Raw genomic sequence first — 24,480 nt, 5'->3', positions numbered from 1 at the left:
ATGTGTATACAAACCAATTAAAATATTAATGAAATAATAATCTCTTGCACACTGGTAGCAAACCCTGGTCTGCAGACCACACTTTGAGAAACACCAGTTTTTGGATTAGGCAGCTAAGTCACTTTTTATGTTACTATTTATGTTTTATATTAGAAAAGAAAGACTTATGCCCCTCCCCATTTTAGAATAAAGTACAGATTTTTACCTGACAGTATGAATCTAGGTGTTTATGTCAGCCACCCGACTCTCAGATTTTCTTTAAATCTCTGTGTTGATTTTTAAATGATTCATTTTTCCCTAATCTGAGATATGTTCTGCCATACCATAATTACTGTTGTTAAGCCAAGATTGCTAGAAGCTTGTGAGCTTGTGAGAAAAATTAGGAACTTGGTGGTATAAGTTGTTTTTAGTTTGTGTCATTACATTTTATATGTCATCTATTGAGCACCTCAGAAACAAAGCTTTTCATGAAAATTAAGTATTTGCACGAGTGTTGTTATTTTCATTTCTTGGTCTGGTCTTACAATTTTGTTAGCATTTATGTTTTACAGTCAAGCTGTGGAGCATTGTACTGTTTGTCTTAAGTTCTTCACAGGCAAGTGCGAATCTGTTGCTTCATATCTTTAAGCAGCAATTTATAGATCTTAAATTTTCGCATCACACAAAAAACTAATTATGTGAGGTGATGGGCATGTTAACTGATATTATTGTGGTGATCATTTCACAGTGTGTGTGTGTCAAATCATTTTGTACGCAAATTTACATAATGTTGTATGTCAGTTATATCGCAATAAAGCTGGTGAAAAAAGTAAGCTGCGACCTGGGCTTTATATCAAGGCACCATCTTTGATTCTACAATGTCCCAGAGATTATTAGTATTTGGTTTGGAGGGAGTAGAAAGTAATATTTAAGTTATATTGAGGTTTTCTACAGTGTATATGCAGTGAAAGATAAAATATCTTTAGACTCAGTAGGAAGTCTTTTTTCAACAGTTCTTTTGTTTATATGACTTCAAGCAAGCACTGTCTGTGGACAGAGATTTAAATCTTACCTTTTCATATTCTTTGTATTATCCAGTTAAATGACTTTAAAATTAGGTTTTTGGAAAGTTATCTTTGCACATATTTGTATAAATTATGTTTGTGTTAGAGAGGGAAATGTATACCATCTTTGGCTGTTTTTCTTTAGGGTAATTCTTCTCCTGCAATTACTTTTGGATGGAAGTATGCACTTTCCCCAATAGAAGATGGTAATCTCAGAGAATGACCATGGAGAAGGGGATGAGTTCTGGAGAAGGGCTGCCTTCCAGATCATCTCAGGTTTCGGCTGCTAAAATAACAGTCAAAGAGTTGGAAACAAAGCAATCCCATAAGGAGAAGCGAGGGGGCTTTGTGTTGGTACATGCAGGTAAGCTCTAAGTGGGTGAGTCGGAAGATGAAAATAATGTTGATTTTTTTTTTCTTGCCTTGAAGTACACTGAGAATTGAATTTCACATCTGGAGGAGGCAAACTGCCAGAGAGGAGTTGGAACCAAAGAGTGACTTCAATACAGGCCTCTCCTATTCCCTACTTGGAAGATCTTATACTGACAGCTCTTCTTATGTCTTCTTTACTTCTCTACCCTTTCACCCCTCTACTTACTTTCACCCCCATATGTAATAGGTATAATTAAGTAGTGTTAGAATCAGACAAAGTAATTTTTTTTAAGTTTATTTATTTATTTTGAGAGAGACAGTGTGAGTGGGGCAGGTGCAGAGAGAGATGAAGAGAGAGAATCCTAAGCAGGCTCCACACTGCCAGTGCACAGCCCGATGTGGGGCTTGAACCCACGAAAGTGCAAGATCATGACCTGAGCTGAAACCAAGAGTCAGATGCTTAACCGACTGAGCCACTCAGGTGCCCCCAAAGTCATTTCTTAAACTCTAGTTTCTGTTTTTAAAAATAATGCTACTGAGAAATTTTACTGACCCCATATTGAGTTGTGGCCTTTTTAGAATAGAATTCTATGATCATGGAGTTAGTTTGCCTTAATACTAAAAATGAGGAAGAGAGATTAAGTAGCTCCAGCCTCACGGCTAGTTTGCGCTAGAGCCAGGTTGAGAAACCCTTATGTGGACCCTTAGTCCCAGTCTAGTGCTTTTGGTAATACATCAGCCCATAATCTCTACTTCAGAGGATCTGGGGGACAGACACAGTGAAGTTCAACTCCTGGGTCCCCACTCATTGAGGATTTTGGATTTCAGAGCAGTGCAGCTCTGCTCTCAGCAGGCTTTTTTTTTTTTTTTTTTCCTTTAGTCATTTTTATTTGCCTGCATTTATCTAAAATGCATGACTTCTGTGAAGGGAGAAGGAATGGCTGGATCTCCTTTTAACTTTCCTCAGACAGTCAAACAGGGTGGGATCAAGATTAACTTTGATATGGGGTGAGGAGTAGAATTGTTTTTTCTTGCCAAACTGGTGTCCTGCCTGGTCATTAAACTTTGGCTATATCTAGACTAGATAACTTGGGGAGTCTTACAGAATCTAATCCAGGAGAATCTAAGAAACCCAGGTTCAATTTGCTTTTCTTTCAAAAGATTTTTACAAAGAAATGAGGTAAATTTTAGAAATAACCCAGTTAGAAGTAGACTTGGGACCAGGAATGCCTGCCTTCAGACTCCTAGTCCGGGGCTCTTCCTACTGTAATGTTGATGGTGCACCTTTTGTAGTACCCAGTGTTATTTTATTTAGAATGAGTATGTGACAAACATACAAGAAAGGTTTAAAATTTTTGACAAGCAACAACATAGAGCTTTTGATTAGTTGGAAAGCATTGCTTTTTATGACTGTCATGGTAATGTCCCTCTTCTTTTACTCACTGGATGGGAATGGCTCTTAGATATCTTAGATAAGTTGGTGTTGGGGCCAGCAGTAATAGGCGGAAATTATGTGGATTAGAGTGACTCTTTTTCTAAACCATTAGAAGGTCAGATAGACTGATCATGGAGAAATATATATTTTGCACATTTAAGGGACGAAATTTCAATTCCTTATCCATTGTAGAGATCTTAAAGCTTTTTTCCCCCCCACTAGAGGAGACTTGCCCAAATTTTAGTCATTTGAGTCTTAGGTTCTTGATTTTTCCTAGTCTGTATACTACCTATACTGTTTACCTAATATCAAAAGGCTGAACACTTTTTACCTTAAAACTTTAAAGTTGAAACTTATCTTTACTCAAATGAAATGTCAGTATCACTTGCATGAGGAGAAAATAACTTAAAAAAATTTTTTTTAAGGTTTATTTATTTTTGAGATAGAGACAGAGCATGAGCTGGGGAGGGGCAGAGAGAGAGGGAGACACAGAATCTGAAACAGGCTCCAGGCTCTGAGCTGTCAGCACAGAGCCTGACGCCGGGCTTGAGCTCACAGACCGCGAGATCATGACCTGAGCCAAAGTTGGACGCTCAACCAACTGAGCCATCCAGGTGCCGCAAAAATAACTTTAAATACAGTGTAATTTACAGTGTAAATAACCAAACCAGTGTAATTAAATTTTAGCTAAATCCTGTTGCATGTCTGTGGCTTAGATCCTGAGCCTACCTTTCCTTTGTTAAATAGAGAAATTAGCAAATGTTAACCAGATATTAAAGATGTATTGTGGCCATGCTGAGACTTTTCCCTTATTCAAAGGGGAGTTGTATGTTAATCCTATTAAAACTGTCATCCAGAGGCGCCTGGGTGGCGCAGTCGGTTAAGCGTCCGACTTCAGCCAGGTCACGATCTCGCGGTCCGTGAGTTCGAGCCCCGCGTCAGGCTCTGGGCTGATGGCTCAGAGCCTGGAGCCTGTTTCCCATTCTGTGTCTCCCTCTCTCTCTGCTCCTCCCCCGTTCATGCTCTGTCTCTCTCTGTCCCAAAAATAAATAAACGTTGAAAAAAAAAAAATTAAAAAAAAAAAAAACAAAAAACTGTCATCCATACACTAAAGTTATTTATTTAGCAATAGTGTCCCATGATTTGGGAAATACTGCTGAAAGATTGAGGCCCCTAGATCTAAGGCGACAGACCTGTTAGAGAAGCATGAAAAGAGGCCTGTTAAATATTGGCATAGGCTGCATGAAGTTTCGCAGTTCTCTTGAGAAATAGGATTAGAATTTGGGTGTATGGATTCCTGTTGGTTTTGCATCTTTTCTGCTCTCCTGGGTCTCTGATTGATAGCTTCATGGGCTAGTTTTTTCTCTGACTTGAGGAAAGGTGGGTTAGGTTTGTGTTAGAGTCTGTAGGCCTACATGAACAGCCCTGAGGCTTAGAAATGCAGTTCTTAACCTTCTTTATGTTGGACCCCTGTAGGGCCTTGGTTCAGGGGAGTTGGGGGAAGTGATTCAGAGTTCTCTGTTAAAGAACTTTGTTTAGAAGCCTAATCATCAAGAGAGTTTCAGGGCCCTTGTCTTGGTTTCTTTCTTTTTTTTTTTTTTTTTTTCAACGTTTATTTATTTTTGGGACAGAGAGAGACAGAGCATGAACGGGTGAGGGGCAGAGAGAGAGGGAGACACAGAATCGGAAACAGGCTCCAGGCTCTGAGCCATCAGCCCAGAGCCTGACGCGGGGCTCGAACTCACGGACCGCAAGATCGTGACCTGGCTGAAGTCGGACGCTTAACCGACTGCGCCACCCAGGCGCCCCTCTTTCTTATTTATATTATTCTCAAATCCCTAACTAAGCAAGTATTCACCCTCTTAGGGCAACAGATTTCAGAGCCATTCTCTTGAGTAGGTTGCTGGGTGTTTAAGAGACAGGGACACCAGGATTTCTTATAGACATACATGAATGTGCCGTCACTGAGGTTTCAGAGACACCCTGAGCTACAGTCCAGCAGTGAGAGGGTGTAAAAAGTTTGGATAGCAGTGATGGTATTTTGGTGGTTGTGGGAAATAACTTCAAATGTTATGTAGAAACTACCTAGTTTTCTGGTTATTTTTAAGGATTCAGGATTCTGAGCAGTTATTTGCCAAATGGCAGGGGCTTTCTAAAGGTCAACAGAAAGGAAAGTGAAGGGACTCTGTCCCTGACACCTCCTGGGTTATCAACTCCAGACCAAAAAAAAAAAAAAAACCTGACTTTGGAGAGAGGTTTTTGAAAGGAGATGATCTTGGTGGAGTCCCTTTGGGGATATGAGCTATTTTTAGTGCCTCTGTCAGGAAAATAGCCTTTGAAAAAGAAGGTAAGGCATGGCATTAAAAAGGGTATGGTAGAGAAGGAGGCGATTAGATTTTGAAAACTCCATACATGTAGAATAATACTTTTATTGTCACCAAGGGAGTATTAGTTTGTATGAACTATTTATATGATATAAGCAAAATCTCTGATATTTTAATGATGACTAGCAATCGGTTGTTTTTTTCCACTACAGGTGCGGGTTATCATTCTGAGTCCAAAGCCAAGGAATATAAACATGTATGCAAACGAGCTTGTCAGAAGGTATGAACAGAGTGTGTATGATGGAAACATTTCAGTTTTGACCAGCAAGCAGCTTTACCTTGAAATTCAAAATTTTAAGGTTTGACTTAGAAGAGAGTCTTTAGTTTGGGCCATGAAATTATTTTGCTCATATTTGCAGGGTCTTTTGTTTTGTTTTGTTTGTGTTTTTTATTCTCCAAATGATGCTTAGATCTTTCCCTCCCTTTCCCAGATTAAAGTCTGTATTTTTGGAAATGTGGGCGCATAATCATATATCTTTTAATCTTTGCAAAGGCATTGAGCTCCATTGAAGGAGTAGGGAAAACATTTCAAAGGCAGCCAGTGTATCTTTCAATGAAGAGAAGAAAATAAGTAATAAAAAATTAAAATGGGTACTTTCTTAGGGAGATTATCCTGTACTTTTTCCTTCTGTTTTTCATTATGTAGTTTGTATCATAGCAAATTCATTGTCATTCCTGAGTTTAGCTTTGCCCTTGTTCTCGGTTGTGCTTTTTTTCCTCTTTGGTTTTTGAGGTTTTGCTAAATTGTTGAATACTTAATTTGGATGCAGGAATGGACTCAGAAGTAATATTGTTTGTTTTTATTTTGATCTTGACTGTATACTCTTACTGGCAAAGCATCCATTACTTTTTATGCAAATACAATGTTAATGGATATTATATATCGAGTAAATTTGGGTCTCTCCCTGCTCTTTTCGTTTATATTTAAATACCATTGAAAAGAAAGATTATGAGTCATTAATGAAATCGCATAAGTAAGAAAATTTTGTTATAGGGATTTTATCGTTTTTTAAATTTATAATGAAGCTAGAAGTTCTCTAAACTATTTCATATTTTTTCTTATTTTTTAATTTTGAAAGTTTTTATTGTCTGAAATGTTTTATATCACTATAGTCCTAGAATCCTAATACATTTTGAATGTATAATCAGCCTTCTCAATCTATACAATGAATGAACTTATTAAAAGCTTAATGAGGAATACAGCTCTTAATTTTTGAGCATTCTCTTTTGTTGACTAAATTGGAACTTTAATTGTTCATTTAGAAATCAGTTTTCCTTCTCTCTCTCCCCTTTATACTTAAAAAATAAGGTGATTTTATAGACTGTTACTCTGTATAATTCATATTACAAAAGAACATTATTTGTTTATCTCAATATTTTGTACAGTGGTCTGCCCTTATCTATGGGGGATATGTTCCAAGACCCCCAGTGGATGCCTGGAACTGCAGATAGTACCAAACCCTATATGTACTTGTTTTTCCCTATATATACATACGTATGAGAAAGTTTACTTTACAAATTAGGCACAATAAGAGATTAACAACAATAATAATAAAATAGAACAGTTATACTGTGTGTATATAAAAGTTATGTGAATGTGGTCTTTCTCTGTCAAAATATCATATTGTACTGTACTTACCCCTTGTTGTAATGATGTGAGATGATAAAATGCCTACATGATGGGATGAAGTGAGGTGTATAATGTAAGCATGATGATGTAAGCGCTAGGCTACTGTTAACCTTTTGATGATATGTTAGAAGGAGGATTATCTTCTAGACTGCATTTGACTGGGGGTAACTGAAATTGAGGATAAGGGGGAACTACTATAGTACCAAAAATGCTTTTGTCACATATATATGTCCATCTAAATGTTTGTGTGACTGAGAGTCACTGCTTTTTAGTTAGGGATGTGGAGAGGAAGACAGTGGGAAAAGATGTTACTAGCTAAGTCTGAGATTCAATTATGAATATGAAGTATAAATTATCAGGGTATTTATGTATTTATTTTTGTCTTTCTCCAAATTTTTATGTAAATTCCAGTTAGTTAGCATACAGTGTAATATCAGTTTCAGGTGTAGAATTTAGTTATTCATCACTTACATAGAACACCCGGTGCTCCCAAGAAGCATAAAATACCTAGGAATAAATCTAACCAAAGATGTAAAGGATCTGTATGCTGAAAACTATAGAAAGCTTATGAAGGAAATTGAAGAAGATTTAAAGAAATGGAAAGACATTCCCTGCTCATGGATTGGAAAAATAAATATTGTCAAAATGTCAATACTACCCAAAGCTATCTACACATTCAATGCAATCCCAATCAAAATTGCACCAGCATTCTTCTCGAAACTAGAACAAGCAATCCTAAAATTCATATGGAACCACAAAAGGCCCCGAATAGCCAAAGGAATTTTGAAGAAGAAGACCAAAGCAGGAGGCATCACAATCCCAGACTTCAGCCTCTACTACAAAGCTGTCATCATCAAGACAGCATGGTATTGGCACCAAAACAGACACATAGACCAATGGAATAGAATAGAAACCCCAGAACTAGACCCACAAACGTATGGCCAACTCATCTTTGACAAAGCAGGAAAGAACATCCAATGGAAAAAAGACAGCCTCTTTAACAAATGGTGCTGGGAGAACTGGACAGCAACATGCAGAAGGTTGAAACTAGACCACTTTCTCACACCATTCACAAAAATAAACTCAAAATGGATAAAGGACCTAAATGTGAGACAGGAAACCATCAAAACCTTAGAGGAGAAAGCAGGAAAAGACCTCTCTGACCTCAGCCGTAGCAATCTCTTACTGGACACATCCCCAAAGGCAAGGGAATTAAAAGCAAAAGTGAATTACTGGGACCTTATGAAGATCAAAAGCTTCTGCACAGCCAAGGAAACAACCAACAAAACTAAAAGGCAACCAACGGAATGGGAAAAGATATTCGCAAATGACCTATCGGACAAAGGGCTAGTATCCAAAATCTATAAAGAGCTCACCAAACTCCACACCCAAAAAACAAATAACCCAGTGAAGAAATGGGCAGAAAACATGAATAGACACTTCTCTAAAGAAGACATCCGGATGGCCAACAGGCACATGAAAAGATGTTCAGCGTCGCTCCTTATCAGGGAAATACAAATCAAAACCACACTCAGGTATCACCTCACGCCAGTCAGAGTGGCCAAAATGAACAAATCAGGAGACTATAGATGCTGGAGAGGATGTGGAGAAACGGGAACCCTCTTGCACTGTTGGTGGGAATGCAAATTGGTGCAGCCGCTCTGGAAAGCAGTGTGGAGGTTCCTCAGAAAATTAAAAATAGACCTACCCTATGACCCAGCAATAGCACTGCTAGGAATTTATCCAAGGGATACAGGAGCACTGATGCATAGGGCCACTTGTACCCCAATGTTCATAGCAGCACTCTCAACAATAGCCAAATGATGGAAAGAGCCTAAATGTCCATCAACTGATGAATGGATAAAGAAATTGTGGTTTATATACACAATGGAATATTACGTGGCAATGAGAAAAAATGAAATATGGCCTTTTGTAGCAACGTGGATGGAACTGGAGAGTGTGATGCTAAGTGAAATAAGCCATACAGAGAAAGACAGATACCATATGTTTTCACTCTTATGTGGATCCTGAGAAACTTAACAGAAACTCATGGGGGAGGGGAAGGAGAAAAAAAAAAAAAGAGGTTAGAATGGGAGAGAGCCAAAGCACAAGAGACTGTTAAAAACTGAGAACAAACTGAGGGTTGATGGGGGTTGGGAGGGAGGAGAGGGTGGGTGATGGGTATTGAGGAGGGCACCTTTTGGGATGAGCACTGGGTGTTGTATGGAAACCAATTTGTCAATAAATTTCAGGAAAAAAAAAAAAAAAACAACACCCGGTGCTCATCACAAGTGCCCTCCTTTGAATTATCAGGATATTTAAACGAAACTGAATTTGATAATATCTATGGCTATTTTGAATTGCCCTGTGATGATTGAAGCCCTTCCACTTATTAAATTGCCTGCACTTTTCATTTAGTGGCTAGATTGTATTCATTGTCTTAATTTGAATTATCAGTGAGCTATATCATAAATTATACTAAATATAAACACTTGCTTGTTTTAAATCTAAGTGGTTTATGTCTTGAGGTACGGAATGGGACTAGTGATCAATTTTTATTAACTTTAAATGTCTCCTATACTTCTTTATGGCCTTGGAAAGTTTCTGGGCCTATTTGGGAAGTTGTGGTTTTACAATGAATAATCTCTCCCCTTGGTTTCATAGGCAATTGAAAAGCTACAGGCTGGTGCTCTTGCTACAGATGCAGTGACCGCAGCTCTGGTGGAACTCGAGGTATTTCTTTTCTCTATGTTTTATTGAAAATATTTATGAGTTTATGTTCATTATTCTTAAATGACATAAAAGTATTGAGTTAGTTAACCATCAATTATATGACCAGTGTTTCCCAACTGTATTAACAAAGTTATGAAGAGCCCTGTGATATTGCTAGGTTATTTTCTTTGGGGACTTCTCTTAGTAACATAAAAGTTGGTTAAATCAACCCTGCCTCCCCCCTCCCCGCTCCGCACCTTTCTGTGAGATTCATGAATGCTAAAGTTACTGGTGTTTGGGTACTTAAATTTTCTTAATATGTTCAGTAGGAAAATTCCTGAAGTTAACTCCTCTTCCCCAAAAGTAATATATTAGAGAAGAAAAAATGTCAGCTGTCTAGAAGTATCTAAAGTGGAAGGGAAGTTTCCTCATAAGCCTGACAGATCTATATCCTGAAGCTATGCTCTGTGAAGTGTGACTTGTACAGTGTGATTGTTAAGTTGGTCTCTGGTTAACTGAAGACATTGAGGAATTCAGTGGGGAGGCTCTCAAGTTTGCTATAATTTGTTGCAATCTATGAGTGTTTCCTTGTTCTTATAATCTGGAACTTTGAGGATGAATTTGTCCTGGAGATATTGAGGCCTTCAGAAGACTGACTTTTGTTGATAAAACTTTTAGAAGATAGATTTGTATCAGTCTATTTAGAGGATTATAGTGAGTCAATAGTTTTCTGGTTGAGAACACTACTTGGGAAATCAAATAAGATATGAAGATAAAACAGTGATGAGTTTGAGGTAGGAGGTGAATGGAGTAGGTCTTCCCAAGTTGACTGGATTGTGGCTCTTTTGTTTACACCCTCATTTCAGAGCACCTACCCAGTCATGCCAGGCCTTGCTTTTCCCTACGAAAATTGTCCAGGAGTTTATCAGAAGTCTTAGCCCTGTTTTCTGTTTATTCCCCTGCTTAGTTGTAGAGCTACACTTTTGATCACTCTTTGTAGATTTTAATCTATCCTATTAATGCCTTCAGATTGGCCCAAGTGTATTCAGAGAAGGTGAACATCTATGATGGGTACAAGTTCTATTGTAGTGTGGTCCCTGAGAGAGACATCTAACTTGGGGTATGTTGTTCCCTCCTCTTGTGACTGATGCATCTTATACCAGATCTACCAGTCATTAGCCCTGGGCACCTCACAGATTCTCCTTGACTCAGTTTCTCATTTATAATATGGGGGTAATTTCTGTTTCATAGAGTTCTGAAGATTAACCGAATTAACGTGTGACAACCACTTAGGTCATTGTATGGCACATAGTAAGCACCCCTTAAAAGTTAGTAATTATTGCTATTATGAAGTGCTTTGGAAATGATATATATGAGGTGAATATTTATGGTAACTGTCAATGACACATATTTACAATGTCAAGAAAAGGTTAATTATCATGGAGGAAAGGAGAAAAGTGCTTCAAGAAAGAAGATTGATATACTAACTACCAGATCTTACCTTTACTCAAAACACACACACACAAGGAAAGCATCATCTATCTTAATTCAATTGTTAATTGCAAATTACCGTCCTTTGTGCATAAGACAATGTCCTGAGATAATCTGTGCATGGAGTCAGTGTGGGTCCAGGGAAAGAAAAAGAAGGCTAATGAGTAGCTGGGGGATATACTGTAATGGCAACTATAAATACAAAATTGAGCAAAATTAAGTTTTTCTTTTCTCTTCATCTTAAAATAACTTTAATTTTCTCAAGTTATACTTATATCATGTTGAATATTTTATTACATTTTTCTCCAGTGATGAATCAGTCATACTTTAAGAGTTTACTTATTTATGCTTAAAAGTGATTTTGAAGATACATTCTGAAATAGTAAGTAGCTCATGAGTAAGTGAGCTTTATAGTTTTAAATGATGACCTCTGTTTTTTAAGAGTGTGGATAAGAAGTTCTTTTTTAAACAAACTTGTTCTATTTTTGACTGGACTATGTTATATGGATGAATACTGACCTGAGTGAGTGTAGTGTACTCCTCCCCCTAACCCCCATTGTTAAATCTGGAGAAGAATTTCAATTAATTATCTTTAAAAAATCATTTTTATGTGGAGTCTTTGAAATATGTTAATAGTTTAAAGGCTAAGGCTAGCTGGAAGAATATTCTTAAATCTTAAGAATTATATTGGAAGTTGTGCTTATACTGCCCCCTGCAGTTTCAGCCACTTTGATTCACCACCTTTAAACAAGGTGAGGTTTTCAAGTAGAGTTCAGTTGAAGGAGTATTATAATAGTTTGGGTCAATGGAAAGCTACAAGAAAATCAGATTCTAATATTTTCTATACTTAGAAAGATATACATAGCAATTTTGAGTCCTTTCAGCTTACTGAAAAGTCCCAGAGAATCTGATTTATAATGTGTTATGTTTACTTTGAGAGTAACTGCTTATCTTTAATTTAATCAATCTATTTGGTAAAACTAAGTCTTGTCCTGATTACCAAAGCCATACCTTTGCTTTTTGACTTTGGGATGTACTTTTTGAGTAAAAAAAGGGCCCCCTCTTAAAAACCTGTCTGTTACTTTACTACTTAGGCAGATACTGAAATCGGTTTGAATTCCTTGAACACTGTGGACTGAAATGACTGAAGTAGTTTCATGGTCCTTACTGGCTAGAAGGGATATCTGGCCTTGTATTTAAAAAAAAAAATATGAGAATTGCAGTTACCCAAATAGTCAAAAGTATAATGATCTCAACTCCATGCCATAGGGGAGGAAGAGACAAGATAAAAGAAGTTTATACCTAGAGACACATACACACTTAATGCAGGCCACCCAGACTCATCATTTTGAGCTTTTTTTGGAAACTGGTTACCTTGTGTAGTTTCATTTTCCTCATCTACCACTACAGACAAGTGGAGTCATCCTAAGACAACCACTTCTGGACACTAGAGGGGTGTTCCCATCATTTAAATAAGGGAGGAGGTGAGTGCATAAGTTTCTGCCTTTAACTGACCAGCTTCTCTCCTCAGGGTTTTGGGAGGGAAGGTGGCCAGTCCCGTTTGAGAGGTGTTCTGCAGTTTGGGAATGAAAATGATATGATACCAAAGTGTATTTTGTTTATCTTCAAAATGTGAGGGAGGAAATGGAAATGTCAGTTTATAGATCATATTTTAATTTATTGTTAAATTTATTTGGTTCTATTGTTTCATTTAGCTATTTATAGCTTTTTGAGATTATCTTTATAACTGATGGGAAAGTGACTTCTATTTATTGGATAGTACATTTCTGATGTCACTCATAGTAGAGAAGACAGGTATCATGAAGCATCTTGATCTTCCTATCTGGGGCTATGCATCTGGAAGACAGTTGTTTTTATGGCCGCTTCGGGAATAGTTTTAGTTCAGGTAGTGGCAGTGGATTGTAAATTCTAGACCGTAATTGGCACATTTCACATGGTATAGCTTCTAATGCGAATTTCTTCTTTGAGGAAATTGGCTTTAGATCTGGATGAGTCATGATGCAGCTGCTAAAGTAGAAAGTGTATCATGGATTCTGATGGAAAACACACTACTCATAAAATACTTGCTGAAACTCTCTTTGCACATTGATGTTTTTCTATAAAAGTATTAAGACCCAGCTTTAAAATTTCTAATAAGGAATTATAGGTGATATGGGAATGACAGACTTTGGAGAGGTTATTGATGAATCTGGCTGAGAGTTTGAATATCTTGGTGTAGACTTTGAGAGATTTTGGCCAATTCATTTTGAAAACTGGTTATTTTAGTAGGTAGAATATTGTGCATTAAACATAGTGGTAGATATAGCTTTCACATTTCATATAGTGAAAGGCAACTTGCACAGGCTCCTTTGTTGAAAATGTTTTGTTGAGTTTATGTTATTCTAAGTGGACCCTGCAGTTCTTTCATTGACTTGATTTGATTCATCCTTTAAGGCTCCCTGTGGTCAGAGGAGATGGTAGTTCATGGTTGAAGCTAGTTTATTGTTCAAATGTTTTAGCATTTAAAGAGCACATTATATTGGGCACATATTTTCATATCTGTCTGCCTCAAACAGTCTAGTGTCTTTGGTCTCTATATAATCCAATATAATGCTTGCTTATAAACTCTAGGAAAGTTCTTTAAGAAGTAACTTCTTATCCAGATGGCTGATAGTTTGGGGTGTGAGAGAGAAAAAAGTATTTACATTATTATATACTTATATTATTACATATAATATTGTTACACATTTATCTGTCTCTACATCCTCTTATACCCAGAGCCAGCTCTGCATGCATTTCTTTAAAGCAGGGATCTCCAGAAGGTCATCATTGTGTACTAGTCTGTTGTTGGTACCCTGGTCCAGGCCTCTGGGCAGCTGCAGGATTAAGCCACACCCCCTTCTCTTGGGCTGGAATTGTCTATATGCCACTGGGACAGAGAGCACCTAAGGCTTGCCTGTCCTTGAAATGCTTAGTGGTCATGGAGATGGTATGGATTGCTCATGGCATATGGGTATATCTAAGATGGAAGGAAACATATGGGAAGGGCTGATATACCTCACTTTCTCTCAACAAACCTGTTTGCAAGTTTGCTTGTGGTGTTTTTGTGAGTAGACACTTAACCACATCTTGCCCCCTACCCAACTTCAGTGTTTGTTTTTTGTTGTTGTTGTTGCAAATAAATACGGGTTTGCTTTATAGGCATTTCTGTTTATTTGGGAGGTTAGAAAAATATGCAAATAAATAAGCATCTCCAATTTTCTGAACATTTTCTGTTTTGCAGAAATCATCTTTTCATAAGCAGAGGGTAGCTGAGTATTTCAGTGGTTCCTTGCTTCCTCCGCCCCTCCTCTCCCCCAAGGGGCTGCGCTGAACACATTGGAAAGACAGTTTGATACATTTAGCTCACAGATACACAAGTGTCCATTAACCATAATGTGACTGATGAGTCCAATTTTAGACCTAACACTCTTGAAAGTCTCATTTTTCTCTTCAATTGAAAATATCTTTTATTCTCTATAATATGGGGAGGATCTGTGTTTATATATTTGAAGCAAGGAGTTTTTTTTCATTTTTAAAGTGTTTATTTTTGAGGTTGGGGGGGGGGGTGGAGAGGCAGAGAGAGAGGAAGAAAGAGAATCCCAAGCAAACTCTGCGTTGTCAGCCCAGAGCCTGATGCGGGACTTGCACCCAGGAAACCACGACCTGAGCAGAAATCAAGAGTCAGATGCTTAACCGACTGAGCCACCTAGGCACCCCTTGAAGCAGAGTTTTACTTCTTTTCCTTTGTAGTACTTAACCCGTTTTCATTGCATAAAATTTGAGTTTTGACTTTAGATGCTCTTTTTCCTTTTTTTTTTCCAACTTAGTATCATTGATTATTTCAGTCAACTACCCCATTTGCCTTTCTGTTTAGCATTATTTCCAGTGGTGCTTCAGTATTTCTGTGTATTCCAGCTGTTTATAGAGTCTTTATGTTTCTCTGCATTTTTTTTTGTTTTATTTTTTGAGGTGTACATACACAGTTACACTTCATGGAGTTGCATCCAGCCAAGTGTCCATGTTCTTCTTGTGAAGAGGCAGAGAAAATCACCTCTCCCAAGAATTTCCACCTTCTGACCAAGGGAAATGTGTCCTGAGGAGCTGTACGCAGATGGGAGGCAACTTGTTTGCTTGTTCTGCTGCTAGAGCATTGATTTAATTAGAAGACAGGCTGTGGGTGGCCATGTGCAGACAAAGAAGCACCAGACAGAGCCCAGTTAGCCTGGGACAGTAAAAGTAAGTTACGCTCTTTTTAAAACACTTTTGAGTACTGATGCTGATTCTTGCCTTTAATACTAAGGGGCAACTTGTAACTTACTGTTTGTGTTTACACAATAGGTACATCTATCTGTTCTTTTTGTAAGACCCTAGAAATTAAATGTGCTCTCTAGCACAAAGTACCTGCTTAATGGACAAGCAGTGATTTTTTTCCTTTAAATTTTTTTAGAACAATAAGAAGACTGAGTCACTTATTACATTCTAAATTAATTTTGCACTGCATCAAAACCATGTATTAGTTTTTGATGAAGTCAGAACACTGAAGTACAGAGCTTGTTATGTTTTTCTTTGTACTGATGGGAACATGAAACATTTTTCACTTTTTTTCTAGCCATTTCTTGATGAGTTGTGTGGACCTTATCAGATGTATTCATATTGGCTAAATCTAGTAGAAGATACGGTCCAAGACCAGACTTAGCAGTTCCCGAGGAGCATGTAGCTGTATAAATGAACCTTCATTTTGCTCTTGGAATTGTTCTTCTCCGAACATACTACACTACTTTTATATATTAAAGCCACATTTGGTGGAATGGTGGAATTGGTGGTAATCTGTATTTTGGCCGTGTGAAAGCAATTTAGACTTATGAATTGAGTGTAAAATATCTTCTTGTCCTGTATTAATAGAGTTATCAGATTCATTGGCCCTTAGATTTATAGTATAGTGATTATTGAATCATTTTGTGTGTGTGTGTGTGTGTGTGTGTGTGTGTGTGTGTGTGCATGTGCTTGTGCATTTGGGGCATCAGTTTTATAATTGAATATCTACTGTATTTTTTTGTTTTATTTAAAAAATTTTTTTATTTTTTTGTAATTTCTGGGCTAAGAAGCTTTTTCTGTGTTCAGCAAAATCATGGGCTGATATCATGCAGGTCAATCTGTAAGACTGCCCTTTGATTTTAAATTTTTGCCCATTTTCTCAGACCTGGCTTTTATTTAGAATCTGGAAAGGAATGAGGAAGAAACTTAAGTTACATGATTTTTAGGAATCCAATCAAGATAACATCCTAACTCCTGCTCCAAAGTAGAACAAAATATTGCTTCAATTCTCTTTGATTCATTTTCTGTCTGTCTAGTTTTTATGTGTATAGTAGGCTTTACCTAAATGCTAGAATGATGCAGGATTGCATCTCACTCTAGCAGAGCAAACAGCTTAAAATTGAATTCTAGGCATTCCAGTTGATGAAAGTTCTTTGGTCATTACCACTGCCAGGGAGTTTTTACTGGTAGTCATTCTCACTCAGGGTCTAACCTCCTTCATGGTACACACATTTCCTGGCAGTTCATGACATGCTTATACTATAACATAGGACATCAACGCTGTTAACACTTGTTAGGCTTCTTAGAAGATTCAGGGTGAGGCATTTATTTATGTTTTCTTCTCTTGGAGTACATGCAGATGTTAACATTTTCTAGTGTCCTGGAAGTCTTTGTAATAAAAAGAAGCATTATAAGTTACTACTTATTAAGTTAGTAATACTTCTTTCTCCCTTCCAATTCTTACCATGTCCTCACCTCGCATTTGATAGAAGGATGGTTTAAGTTACTGTAATTCCATGGTCTGTTAGATTCTTTTTGAGTGATACTTCCATATTATTGTCAACATGGTTAAAAGGTATAATTATTTATAACCTTTTGAAAGGAAGTGTATGTGGATGCCAAATTTAGCTCTACTAGAGAAACAGCTACATTTGTCTTTTCTATTGTACCTCTTGTGGAAAGGACAATTTCAGGTACTGTGTGTGCTAACCTCTTCCTGGACATTGTAAAGAATCCAACTAAAACAAAGTTTAAAACTATTTCAGATGTGCAAGTATATTGGAGCCAATATTTTATTTTAGAGATCTGTGTTGTGTTTGACAAGTAACTCTTTGTACTGCAATTCTGTGGCCTTCAATTAAAAAAAAAAACCATGAAAGTAAATTGCTGTGATGTCCTTTTTCTACTTAATTAATTATGATATATGTTTATTTGCAAATTAGTCAGATTAATAATAGAAAGGAGATTCATAAAGATCTGCAGTGCTTTTTATTAAAACGTTTTTTGTAATAAATTAGGGAAAAATATGGTCCTATTTTTTGACAGAATACTGTATGCCAGATCAACAAATGCTCTAATGAACAAGTATCAAACATTTGTTGCATTTATTCTGACATTTCCAGAAGAGTTTGGATATTTCAAGACGATCATAAGAAGTCTTAGTACCTAATACATATGCTGTTGTGTGTGAAGGTTTTTTTTCTCCCAACATAAAATATGTTGTCTTTTGTGTTATTGAATAGTTAAAAAAATGAACTGTCACAGATGCTAAAACTGGGTATTCAACATACTATATTTGACTCAAATGTTCACAGAGTGTGATGCAAACAAATGTTCTCTCAACTTACATCCAGGATAGCTAAAATATTACTTTAACACATGTTAAAAGTAGAGCACTGTAACTATTTGGCTAGATATAATTCCGGGCTGTCTAAGTTGAGTAATTTCCTCAGGCATTCCAACTTTGATCAACCACAGCAAGAACTTTTAGCATGTCTGTAAAGCAGCCAGTGCATCTGTAAATATGTCCTGAGGTAGAGAGAAAAGAGAATGCCAAAAAAAGAAAGAATACTTTCTGTCATTAAGGAGCAGTTACAGAATGAAAATGGAAAGTTTTTTGTTTCCCTAGGAACTCTTTTTAGATCATTGAGCCTCTGATGTCTAAGTATGCCCTGTGGTTCTGTATTAATGAATGAAAGATACCTCATTTGGGCCTAGTAAAAATGTTTTTGGCTAACTCTGCTGCTGAAACTTATTGGTTAGAGTCCATTAATTCTTAAACTTTCCAGCCTTTCTTAATGTAATGTTAAGTGGCTAAAAATCTAACATAAACAATAGTATATATCAGTCAAGTGGGTCTTGCTTGTTTTTAATTGGCTAGTATTTGAGTGAAATATGATCCTATTTTAGAGAATAGTTCTAAGTTCGTTTTCAACACATGGATGAAAGAAAAAAAAGGTTTTCTGGGTTTTGTTTTCAGTGACCTGAAAATGAATTTGCAAATATCTACTGGTTTCTATACAGAAGCATTAACTAAGAATATTTATAATGGTAAATTGCCCTGTGCTATGTTGGGAGCTGCATGTTTCTCATATTTTTAGACACAACATGCTCCTATCACATTGATATCACTTGGCCTGAAGGTCTTTCAAGGAGTTAACAACTACTCGCAAAGTGGATATTAAATGGAATGTTCTGTCTAGCTTCTTTCCAACCATGTTGTCTACAGTCTCATGGTAACAAATACTTGGACCTTTTAATTAGCTCCAGTTGTGAAAATTCTCCTTTTTAGGTCAATATTGTATCAGACATTACGACAAATCCATAATCTTGTAATTTCCTTGTGGCAGATCTCTATTGTCCACATTCTTCAGTCAGTCAGTCAAAACAAGGTTAACCCAGTTAAATAAAATTTACTAGTAGTAGGGGCACCTAGGTGGCTCAGTCGGTTAAACATCCGACTTTGGTTCAGGTCATGATCTTGAGGCTCATGGGTTCGAGCCCCACATCGGGCTCTGTGCTGACAGCTCAGAGCGGGGATCCTGCTTCGGATTCTGTGTGTCCCTCTGTCTCTGCCCCTCCCCTGCTGGTGTTCTGTTTCTCTGTCTCTGTCTCTCTCTCTCTCAAAAATAAAACATTAAAGATTAAAAAAATTACTAGTACTAAAAAAAAGTTTTATCGTAGTTTTACCATCTTTTCATGGTGCCCCCCCACCCCCAAACTGGACAAGTCAGGCAGTATATATTGGTAGATTTATACCTTTTTAAGCCCATCCCCTGTATCCTGAAAGAGGTGTAGAGAAATGGTGAATGGGAAAGTTGTGGAGGATAGGTAGGGGAAGGGCAAGGCCTGGGTAAACTAATTGTGATTTTCATGGACAGGGTACTTGAGCAGATTTCTGAGTTGGTTACCTTGTTACTGTTTCTTTGTTTACCCAAGAATTTTTCTTCCTGTAAATATTGTCCATCTGAATGCCATAATTTCTTCAAATTTAATGCTTATTTAGTTTCATGTGCTTATTGCTTTGATCTTGAAATCATTACAGTTCACCCTGAGATGAGAGCCAACTTTCTAAAATAATGTGGAATCTGATATCTAATTTATAGATAGGTTCTTACTATCCTTTAATTATTTCACCTGATTTCCTCTTTGTCTTTTTTTATGTTACCTGAATATTGAAGCCCCCACCCCATGGAGCTATGTAAGCTGTGTGTGTGTGTGTGTGTGTGTGTGTGTGTGTGTGTGTGTGTGTGTTGTTTTTTGAGTTTTTCTGCTCCAAACTACTGGCTCCAAAGAATATCGTGTTTTATCATTTTGATATGTCAGTTCACCATTAAATAAAGTTCCATATGAAGTAGACTAATGGTGACCAACATAATCTTGAGACGAAACCATGATTCATCTTTCTTCTTGTGGATTCTGGGTAGAAAGCTTATCTGACTTATTTGGAGAAGCAAAATAGTATTATAAATTCTAATTGTCATAATCAGAAGATATGTGGCATTTGACACTAACCTGGCTCTTCCTAGTAAAGTGTGTTGACACATTGTAGTTAGACTACAGTGCTTGTAGTGGCTTACTTCTGTATTTGTTCTTCTTGTTTATGCAGCAAGAAGAAAGAATATTCCGTATTTTAAATATTCAACTAAGCATAAGAATGAAATCATGATTTGTTGTTTGGACTGGCATTTGTGTCAAAGAGCTACTTTGCCTGAAATCTGTATCGTGTATTCAGTTTTCACTGAAGACTTAGCAAAGCTCAGATTTTGCAACAGAAGCTTAATACCTTATTAACCATTAGGCCAGAGGTTGCAGAAGAGACAGTTCATAGATATGTGTTGATTGGCTGTTAGACTAGTTCATAAAAATTGGAATTTGTTGCCAACATTTAAAAATTAGGAGACTAAAAAATATGTATTTCTAGCTTCTATTGAAAAAATGATACCTGGCTACATGGAGCATGCATTCTCTCAGGCCTGCAGTCTGCCAGTTTTAAGTATAGGATTTAAGATTGTATTTTCAGTTCACGGTAAAGCTGAGAATAAGGCTTGGGCAGATACACCAACTTTTGTCTTGTTGGAAAGGCCTAGAAAATGAATTGATAGCTTAACAGGGATTTCTACCAAAAGTAAGGGTAAAAGTGGAATGAGCTTTGTTTTGAATTTTTGCAATTGGAATTGGACTGAAATATTAACTTATTATTTTGAAAATGAACTTCAAATCAAACTAAAGACTTTTCAAAAAATCTCCCATCAAAGCAGTTTGAACCAGAACCAAAGTATCTCACTCCAAAGAGTTTAGAGCTGGAGCTAAAGCAGATCAAAATACTGTATGGCCCAACTAAACTTGAACTAAATTGTTCCTTTATTTACTTCTTGTCTCAGGAGTAAAATATTATTTTCAGTGTTTTGTGGTGAAGAATGTACCAGAAATGACCATAAGTACAAGCATATTGCACTGATTTCCAAACTTTTTCTTGCTAACCTCCTAAAGGACATTTAGCTTCCAACATCATTTATCTTATCTTGATTCCACTACTTCTAAATGGAAAACATACTTAGAAAAGTCATTGATTTGCACATAATACCTGTCGCTGCATCTGTGATGATTATCCAGAAAGCTTTGTATGTTCTTTTCAGTAATTCTCTCATTTTATTAATCTTCCAGTTCACCTAATTTTTCTGCAGTAAAAGTTGAGTCTTGGCTTCCAAAGTGGTTAGCTTTTGTAGCCTCTCTTAGCTCACGTGTGCTTCCTTGCTTCTCACCTCTTCCATGCTTTTGCTGATAGATGCGTGGGAAAGCCTCCTTTAGATGAGGTTCACAGAGAAAGTGAAGTTAAACAGATTTTGGAATTCATTTAGGTTGGAGTTTCTCAAGGTGTGAGTTGTGGCCACCTGGATTAGAATCACTTGAGGTAGCTTTTTCAAAAAAATGAAAACATTCCCTGTCTGCACCTCAGAGGACCTAAATCAGAATCTTTGGGGATGGGAATCTGGAAGTTTTAGTTTTCTGATTCTTTTTAAAAAAACCTTTTTGTTTTGAGATAATTGTAGACTTACATGTAGTTGTAACAAATAATATGGAGAGGGGCACGTGGGTGGCTCAGTCAGTTGAGTGTCTGACTCTTGATTTCAGCTTGGGTCATGATCTTGCAGTTCGTGGGTTCACATCCTACATTGGACTCTGCACTGACAGTGCAGAGCCTGCTTGGGATTCTCTCTGGTTCCCTCTCTCTCTGCCCCTCTTGCATGCTTTTGCTTGCTCTCTCTCAAAAATCAATAACCTTAAAAAAATAATACAGAGAGGTTCCTTGGGTCTTTTACCCCACAATGGTAACAGTTAAAAAAAAAATTGCAGTTAATCTTTTATTTTCAGAATTATACATTATAGTTTCAAAAAATTTTAATGACGTATAATATACACATAGAAAAATATACACGTTTATTATAAGGGACAGCTCCTTGAATTTTTCAGAGTGAACATAGCCCCGTGGAACCAGCACCCAGATAACAAAACATTTGCACCCCTCCAGAAGGCCAGTTATGTCCCCTTCTAGTCACTCTGGGGTAAAGCCTGTTCTGAAATGGAATCATGCTGTAAATAAGTCTTTTGTGTCTGCTTTTTTTTTTTTTTTTTTTTTTTTTTGGTTAATTGAGGTAAAATTCACATAACACAAAATTAGTCATTTTAAAGTAATTGAGTGGCATTTAAAGATTTGTAATATTGTGCTACTGCCACCCTCTGTCTTATTCCTGGAACATTTTTATCTCCCTGAAAGAAACCGTGTACCATTAAGTGGTTGCTTTCCATTCCCTCCTCCCCTAACCCCATGGCAACCACCAGTCTGCTTTCTGTCTCTATGGATTTACCTGTACTGAATATTTCATATAAATGGAATCATACAATATGTGATCTTTTGTGTCTGACTTTCACTTAACATAATGTTTTTAAGGTTCATTCACATTGTAGCATGTATTAGTACTTCCTTCTTTTTTGTAGAGTATAATTCAACATTGTTCATGTATATGCCACAGTTTATTTATCCCTTCATCTATTGACAGGCAGATCTAAGTTGTTACTACTTTTTCCCATTTGTGAAGAGTGTTGCTGTGAACATTCCTGTTACATGCATTTGTCTGAGTACCGAATTGCTAGATGATACTAACTCTTGTGTTTAACTTTTTGTGGAACCATCAAACTGTTTCCACAGCAGCTGAACCATTTTATATTACCAACAGCAGTGTATGAGGGTTACAATTTCTCTACATTCTTGCCAGCAGTTGCTATTTTTTGTCTTTGTGAGTATGGCCATCTCATAGGTGTGAGATGGTACATCATAGTGGTTATTATTTTTATTTCTTTAATAATTACTGATGTTGAACATCTTTTCATGTGCCTGCTGACCACTTGTGTATCTTCTTCAGAGAAATGCCTATTGGAGTCTATTCAAGTCCTTTGGCCATTTTTTAATTGGGTTATATTTTGGTTATAATTGGAAGTTGGAGTTCTTAATATGTTCTAGATACTGTACTACTATTGCAAGTCTGGAATTAAGTCAAAATAAACACTTGAAAAATAAATTGTAACTACCGCTGTAGTGTTGTCTCCCCATTATAGCCCTCTGACCATGCCCTATCTCCTGTCCTGTTTCATTTTTCTCCATCATATTTACTGCTATCTAATATGCCATCTAATTTATTTAGTTTTTTTATTGTCTGTCTCTCTTATCTAGAACGGAGGCTCCATGTGGGCAAGGATATTTTTCTGTTTTGCTATATCCACATGGTTTACATTATGGATTTACAAACTATGGCCTGAAAGCCAAATCTGGACTGCTGCTTGGTTTTGAACAGTCTGCAAGCTAAATATGGTTTTTACTTTCTTAAATGGTTGGAAAAAAAGGTCAAGAGAAGAATAATATTTCATGACACCAGAAAATGTTGTGAAATTTAAATTTCAGTGTTTATAAATGAAGTTTTATTGGAACAAAGCTATGCTTATTTGTTTTTGTATTTTCTCTGGCTACTTTCATGCTAGAAAGGCAGAGTTGAGTAGTTGTAGAATTGCCTGTGTGGCCCACAAAGCCTGAGCTGTATAATATATCTGGCTCTTTACAGAAAAGATTTGCCTGGCACATAGATGTCCAAAAAATATTTGTTGAATGAATGAAACTTAACCTATGCTACCACAGAGGTATCTAAACTGGAAGTCCTTCAGTAATCCCATTCTTGAGAGTTTGAGTTTCATTAGCTGCTAAACAAACAAACCAACAAGATATCCCCAGATGATTTTTTGGTAAATACATTTTCATTGGTCTCTATTCATCCTGTAAATAATGATGATTGATGATAAAATACTAGAGAATTTGTAATTCTTAGGATAGTGTCAGGTAGGATATGTATACACAGGTTTTATCAGGGTTAGTTTGAGAAAGGCTATAACAACATGGAGTGTACATCCTGTTTTTATTACTCTATTTAAAAGAGATTCAACAGTTAGTTTGTTTCAGAACCTGTTTATTTTTTCCCTTTCTCATCAGCTTTAGATTAATAAAGCTAACCTGCATGCTAATGAAGGTAGTGATTAAAATAATTTTGATATCTTAGCATACTTCATGTGAATAAGAAACCATATTATCACATAATTTCATTCTACTGTATTTTATTCATCTAATGGTGTGTTTGTTGATTTGTACTTGAATAACAGGGTATGAATACTAACATACCAGTAATTTCCTGTAAATGTCTAACTTCTTAAAGGGAGATTAGAAATTGGACAAACATAAATCATTTTATATAAAAATGATTTTATATTGTGCCAGTCTAGTTTTTGTACAACATTTGAAAGCTAAATTGTTTGCATCTGTAAGAGCTGATAATAGAGGTCTCATAATAGATCCCCAGAGGTACAGTATACTCTATAGCCTTGCAAATAGTTCTTATTTTATGCTTTCAGCAAAGGATGTTAAATGGGTAATACAGGTTGTGGTTTGTAGTGAAAGAGTAATGCTTTGCAGATCTTTGCCTTGGCTCGGTGTTTGCAAATTTTACTAATAGG

The 24,480-nt window shown here is 36.7% G+C and overlaps 1 protein-coding gene across 11 annotated transcripts in view; it reads left to right on the top strand.

The window, feature by feature from the left end:
• TASP1 (taspase 1) overlaps nt 1–24,480 on the top strand; it is a 280,411-nt gene that overhangs the window by 8,792 nt on the left and 247,139 nt on the right. For 10 of the 11 annotated variants that reach the window (XR_007150907.1, XR_007150904.1, XR_007150905.1 and 7 more), the window contains exons 2-4: nt 1,189–1,407; nt 5,387–5,454; nt 9,529–9,597. Coding sequence is in view for 6 of the 11 variants with exons in the window: in XM_047852763.1 (XP_047708719.1) it covers nt 1,263–1,407; nt 5,387–5,454; nt 9,529–9,597 (282 nt within the window). In the remaining 5 variants the exon portion in view is untranslated. Of the gene's footprint in view, nt 1–1,188; nt 1,408–5,386; nt 5,455–9,528; nt 9,598–15,078; nt 15,346–24,480 lie in introns of those variants that run through there. The other variant, XM_047852766.1, reaches the window with a different exon arrangement.

The sequence above is a fragment of the Prionailurus viverrinus genome, chromosome A3, assembly GCF_022837055.1.
Source record: "Prionailurus viverrinus isolate Anna chromosome A3, UM_Priviv_1.0, whole genome shotgun sequence".
Classification (NCBI taxonomy): domain Eukaryota; kingdom Metazoa; phylum Chordata; class Mammalia; order Carnivora; family Felidae; genus Prionailurus; species Prionailurus viverrinus.
The sequence above is the reverse complement of the archived record's forward strand: the minus strand, read 5'-3'. Positions and strand labels throughout refer to the sequence as shown.